General features: G+C 37.9%; 1 protein-coding gene across 4 annotated transcripts in view; it reads right to left on the bottom strand.

Annotated features, from left to right (window-relative positions):
- Positions 1-259: 259 nt before the first annotated feature.
- The window catches only part of POPDC3 (popeye domain containing 3), a 41,722-nt gene continuing 35,326 nt past the window's right edge, over positions 260-6,655 (bottom strand). For all 4 annotated transcript variants that reach the window (XM_036767036.1, XM_036767038.1, XM_036767039.1 and 1 more), the window contains exons 4-5: positions 3,001-3,109; positions 260-1,242 (exon numbers count right to left, since the gene is read on the bottom strand). In XM_036767036.1, coding sequence (XP_036622931.1) covers positions 967-1,242; positions 3,001-3,109 — 385 coding nt within the window. In that variant the 3' untranslated portion in view covers positions 260-966. The remainder of the gene's footprint in view (positions 1,243-3,000; positions 3,110-6,655) is intronic.

The following is a 6,655-nucleotide window of genomic DNA, read 5'->3' as shown; positions in this document are numbered from 1 at the left end:
TGACAAAGCTGATGGAAAGAATTGTTTTAAAACAGACTTCCATGTTTGTGTTGTTGCTTTATAATGGTTATTGTACAGCTGGTGCCATTGCTTTTTCAATAAAACATTAACAATAGAAGGAAGTAGTATGTAACTTCTTTCTAATTAGATGACTCTTAGCAATGACATCGATGACATCATTTTTATAATATGACCCATTTGCATGTAATGTCTTTTTCTTTGCATTATTTATAGTTAAAAATAGTCTTTTAAGAAGGCATTTTACATTATCTAGAATTTATTTTATTTGCAAAGTAACAACAACTAGTATTATGTTGAAAATAAACAACCTCTACTCACTGCAAAGCAAGAAGTTGTTTCTATCAAAGCAGCTTTTTCAAATACCAACTGTGAAAGCCACAGCTGATGTAGCATTTGCTTTGAACTAAATTGGTGGTAGAAGCGGTGGGGGTGGGGGGAGGGGGGAGAGAGAGAGAGAGAGAGAGAGAGAGAGAGAGAGAGAGAGAGAGAGAGAGAGAGAGAGAGAGAGAGAGAGAAGCTGACCAGTATAGCTCCTCTAAAGAAATCACTGGGCATAGGCTTGAATAAACTGGATAAAGGATTTGAGCATATAAAATTTTGCTTTTCCAGTTCTGATGCAAGGGGCACCAAATAGATACCATGATTATTGATCTCCCCCTGCCACAAGAATAACAATCAGACACACCAGAGAAATCAATACCAACTGCTTAACTGTGCCAAAGCATTTGAGATGCATAAGAGTGGTCCAGTTGCAAAAAATACATTGAGATGGTGCATGAAAATAGTCGTTCTTAACCAGAGGCATTGGCCTTGTGACTTCCCAGTATAATTTATAAAAATATTGGTGAACTCAAGTTTTGCCATTTCATTTTTCTATTTAATTCTGGGAATGATAAAGAGAGAATTTTTTATACTTAAAAAAGTTGCCATTTGGAAATGGTTAGCTTAGTATCTTCTGGTGTTTATTCGAAAATGTTCTGTAAGGGGTGATCTGGCTATTTCTGGGGTGGCAGCTTGATAGAAGTTAGGTAACCGGATGTCATAGCGATGGCCTTTCCCCATATGTACCCTGTCATTCAAGGCATAGAGTTTGTCAGCGATATCACTGCCAATTAAAACAGAAAACAGGCGGGAGATGAAACGATGCTGAGCAAAGAGCAAATACAGTTTCTTTCTCCTCCAAGCCACATACCGACAGTCAGTCTCTGCTGTGAGGGTTACCTGCAAAATACAAGACCATGAACAAACAGATTAAAGGAACCAAATATAAACACAGGCAGCCTCTCTCCTTGTGGATAGCATTTGAATTGGTTTTGTTGACATCAGAAAAGAAAACCATGCTGCCATTTTATTTCCTCTATTCTTCATTTAATTCCCTTTTAAATTAAAGGATAGAATTTGGTAATCTACAACATATTCCAAAAATGTGTGTGTGTGTGTGTGTGTGTGTGTGTGTGTGTGTGTGCATGTGCACGTGCGCACAGGGGGAAAGTGCTGTTATGAATTGTTAAGTATCCAAAATGACCACAGCTACTGAGAATTTAATAAGATGTTCTGTGTTTTAGAGGCTTCCGGCCCTGCTGTGATTTAAAACCATGGATCCCAACTCCTGGGCTACAGAATTATCGAACCTATGAATCCATATGAGAATCCATAAATAAGCAAACACACCTTCCCTACACTGAGTACAAGATGTCTTGTACATTTTTCAAATATATTTAGATGCTATTATGACTAATAAAACATAAGTTCATTTAAAGATGTAACTGATTCCGTCTCATATCTCTGTCATTATATACACACACACGTGTGTGTATACATATATATATATTTCTAATAAGCAGATGTTAATAGTAAAATTATCATATTGAGGGGGAGGAAGCAGTTTGTGAAGTTTAGAATTAAAGGATCCTTGTCAAATAAATTGTATTATGTTACTAAAATACACACTATAATGTAATTAAGACTGAAAATAGTGAGAAATGTAAATATAGAAAGACTTTTATGAAATAAGATGAAGTAAAAAATGGAAACAGAATACACTAACTATAATCATGTGAGAGGAGTGAATAGAAATAAATGGATAAACAGAGTTCTGATGGAGAGTTAAAAGAAGTGACTAATAAGATCTGATACTATTTTATGCATTAAAATTAATTTTTAAAAACACATAAATTATTACAAAGCAAGTTTAAAATAAAATAAAACCATCTCAGGGCAGCTAGGTGGATCAGTGGATGGTGTGCTGAACCTGTAGTCAGGAGGACCTGAGTTCAAATCTAGTCTCAGATACTTACTAGCTGTGTGACCCTGGGAAAGTCACTTAACCCCGATTGCCTCCCAAAACAACCAACCAACCAAAACAAAAGCAATAAAATAAAACTATCTCAAGACCTATACTTTTGGATGCCCACATTCTATATATAAATAGGTTATACAAAAGGGTATGTTTCAGATATGAATGGGGCCTACTTTGCCCTTAACTTTCAAAATAACTAGATGCAACAGAGCCAAACAGATGTTATAACTTCTCATGATACCCAAGAGAATGGCATTGCCTAGAAAATACAAAATGACCTCCTGTCTAGCAATAAAAATATCTTTGAATTTTAGTTTATTTCTAAATTGTCCCATGGATGAATTTCAAAGTCTGATAGTTGTCCTCCAATGGTTTTAAAAATACAGTCTGAATTAAACACAGTTTGATTATCTAAAACAATTTTTCCAAATTTGTCATTAGTTTCTTCCTATCATATAAAATTGTGTTCCATAGCTATAGTCAGTTTTATACGTGTTCGTATAATATATTATAAGCTTGAACTGAGCATATTAGGAAAGCAAATCTCATTTTTTAAAAAAGCTTACACAGTATAACACTAATTAAAACAAGTGATTTTTGTACTATTTTTCTCTTTTACATTTTCTTATTTGTGCATAATCAGGTTAATTTGTCCGTAATGCAGTTCATTCATGCTTTACCTGAAAAATGCCCTCTTCTGTGGGTCTAAGGGAATCCCATTCAGGAGAATCCAGGAATTGAAGGGGGAAAATGTAATGCAGAAATTCTCCATCCACCGTCACTCTGATCCTACACCAAGTACAATGGGCATGAATTGTACAATTATAAGAAAGAGGCATTCTAATACTAGGGGCACTTTGGATCATCTCCCCATTTTCTTACCAACCCAAAACTCTCTCCATTCACACAAAAGGTGGAGTGCATACATTAATGGTCAGCAATTGACAAGCATTTATTAAGTGCCTACTACATGCCAGGCATTATTCATCCAAAGACAAAGAATAAAACATTCCCTTCTCTCAAAGAATCAACATGAATAACTATACATTCAAGCAGACTTCAAATTAATGGTCACATTCCAAAGTTCATGTATAAATTGGTTGTGTGGAACAAGCAACACATTTTTTTCCTGTAGCAATCCAGTGATAAATTATAATTAAGTCCTCAGGTCAACACACAAGGACTTAAATGTGCCTTAAGTTCAGGAACATACCAATAGTATGGTAGGGGGTAAGCATTATGTGGGAAAATGTTTCTATAGGGGGAAAATATTCACAGAGTCATCTTGGGAGGCCAGGAACACAGGCTACAACTGGCATGGGACAGGCAGGACTCTGCCTCAGATGCTGTCATCCTAAGTGATACAATTGCTCCCCTCTGGAGTGGAGCATGGTTTCCTCCTCTGCTGGTGCTGTGGCAATTAGGACTTTAGATAGTTAAGTGCTGACTATTCACACCTGGAAGATTAGAAGGGGGCAGCTAGGTGGTGCAGTGGATAGAGTACTAGGCCTGCAGGCAGGAAGACTCATCTTCCTGAGTTCAAATCCAGGCTCAGACATTTACTAGCTGTGTGACCTCGGGAAAGTCACTTAACCCTGTTTGCCTCAGTTTCCTCATCTATAAAATGAGCTGGATTAGAAAATGGCAAACCACTCTAGTATCTTTGCCAGCAAAACTTCAAAGGGGTTTACAGTGAGTCAGGCATAACTGAATAAAAAAGGATGAAGAGGGGAAAGTACAGAAGAAGTGGGGAAGCTTAAGGTCCTCAAAAAAGGAATGAGAGACAATTTTTAAGTCATCTGGGGCAAGCAATTTTTTTTGTTGTTATAAGCCAGGAAAATCACAAATAATGATTTCTAACTTATACAGATAAAGATTTGCGAAGCATTTTGTGTTATCTTATTTGATCCCTACAACAACCTTGTGTGGTAAAGGACTATAGGTTTTGTTAACCTGCTTTCTAGATGAGGAAATTGAGACTGAGAAAAGTTAAGAGGCTTGACTATGGTCACATAGCAAGTAAGTGCGAGGGGCTGGATTTGAACTCTCTTGACTCTAAAGTTCAGCACAATTTCCATTATACCACATTGCTTTCTCAAGTAAGAGAGAATTTCAGTTTTTGGAAGTATTAAGGACAAAGAAATTATTGTTGTGACCTGCAGAGACCATCTGTGTCAAGTTTGTGTTTCTTTCACACACCATCAAATTCTTCACTAGTTTCAGTTGTGTCTGATTCTTCATGACCCAATTTGGGGTTTTCTTGGCAAAGATACTGGAGTTGTATGCCATTTCCTTCTTCAGCTCATTTTACAGATGAACAAACTGAGGAAAATAGGGTTAAGTGACTTGCCTAGAGTCATAGAGATAGTAAGTGTCTGAGGCCAGATTTGAACTCATGAAGATGACTCTTCCTGACTCTTGGCCTAGGATTCTACCCACTGTGTCACCATGCTGCCATCAATAAATATATGGACATTAAGTACAAACTAGTCTTGGTGATAGGGTAAAAGGGCTGAAGGAATACCCCTCGGCTCCCTAGCATTCCAGGAAAAGTAGAGTGAGCCCCTAATGGGGGCATCTGTTATTGGCTCCAGAGAAAAAGAGTTGTGCCAGGTAATTCTCTGAAAAGGGGTATACAAGTATTTTTATGATGACCTGCTATGGCCCATTAGGACTTATGCTATCTTTCTGGTCATGCATTCTGAACGTTATGGAGATCCTCTTGAGATTGGCCAAATCTGAAGGTTGGGAACAGATGATACTGTCAGAAAGAACCCAGGCAGGAAACAGAAGAAGTCAGAGGCACATGCACTACTTCCATCAGTTCTTCCAACCAAAGGAAAGGTTTTTAGAAGATAAAGTAGGATAGAGGAAATGAGTAGTTGATTTTAAAGATAGCATTAGAGAACGGGATGTGATTTTCTGGACCATAGCATAAAAAGGATACTGAAATAATCTGTAGATGTGATTGCTCAATGACTGTCAGCCATCTTTAAGGAATTATGGTGAATTGGAGAGACAAAAGATGGGCAACCATCTCATTTGCCTCACCTTTCCTTATCTTGCCTTGCTAAGATTGAGTATCCCTACCCCTCTTGGCCTGGAAGTACATGCTTACTGGAATGGTCCTACTCTGATCAGTATAAGAGCTGTAACCTGTTATTTCTGACATGGGCCGGCTCACCCCCTCCTTAGGCAACCCTGTAGATTTCTGTTCCTGAGACTCACCATATTCATGCTAAACTTAATGTGGACACCTAATGAGCTTATCCCACTGCAGCTCAGAACTCCCAAGTCACTGGATTACAGGTGTGAACCACCACTCCTGGCTACATCTCAATTTTCTAAAAGGGGATGGAGGTGAGTATTTCAGACTCAAGAACTTGATACTGATTCCTAGTAAAATCAAAAATGTAAAAAGGTACTGTTGTGAGCTTTAAGAAGAGACCATACAAAAGGAATTAAATCCCTGTAGGCCAGCAGGGTTCATCTAAAAACAAATTGTTGGACCAAATTAATTCCTTTTAAGATAGGATTCCTAGGCTTAGTAATTCAGGACAACATAATAGATACCATCTATGCACTGCAGAAAGGCATCCGATAGAATCTTTCATGGTATCTTTGTGCACAAGATGAAGAAAGGTAGACCATTTGATACCATTGACCATCATCCGGATACCTTTTCTTCTTTGGGTTTTCCTGACCTCATCATCCCTTGGTTCTTCCCCTACCTGTGTTGTTGTTGCTTTCTCACTCTCCTTTTCTGGATCATTAGCAGTATTCTGTCCTCTAACTGACACTCCTAGTGCCTGAACTTCACTCTCTCCTCACCTCAATTTCTAGGGCCTGAGGGCACTGGCATTCCAAGAATTGGTGCTAGAGATAGAAGCCAGAAGCTGAAGTTGAAAGTTAGGGGACATGGACTCTGGGATTAAGAGAGGAGCTAGAGCTATAGAGACCTCTGTAGAAGGTCTATCAGAGATAAAAAGGCATAATCAGCCTAGCATATAGAAGTCAGGGGACTACCTCTATAATACTTTCTAAACTTCATGTTATTATATGCTACAGGTTTATGCCTGAAAATCTGAGTGTAAAATCAAGTCCCAATTTTAACTGGACTACTATGCTATGAATTGTTTTAAAGAGTAAACATACAACTAAGCAATCATATATTTCTCCCTTACCCCATCTTTCCTTCTAATGTGACGATTTCTTCCAAGAGAACTAAATGAGAGCTAGCATTTATATAGTACTTTAAGGTTTGCAAAGAACTTTACAATTTTTATTTCATTTGATCCTCACATCAACCCTGGAAGGGAGATACTATTACTATCC

The sequence above is a fragment of the Trichosurus vulpecula genome, chromosome 7 (assembly GCF_011100635.1).
Source record: "Trichosurus vulpecula isolate mTriVul1 chromosome 7, mTriVul1.pri, whole genome shotgun sequence".
Taxonomy (NCBI): domain Eukaryota; kingdom Metazoa; phylum Chordata; class Mammalia; order Diprotodontia; family Phalangeridae; genus Trichosurus; species Trichosurus vulpecula.
This window is presented reverse-complemented; position numbering and strand designations above follow the sequence as displayed.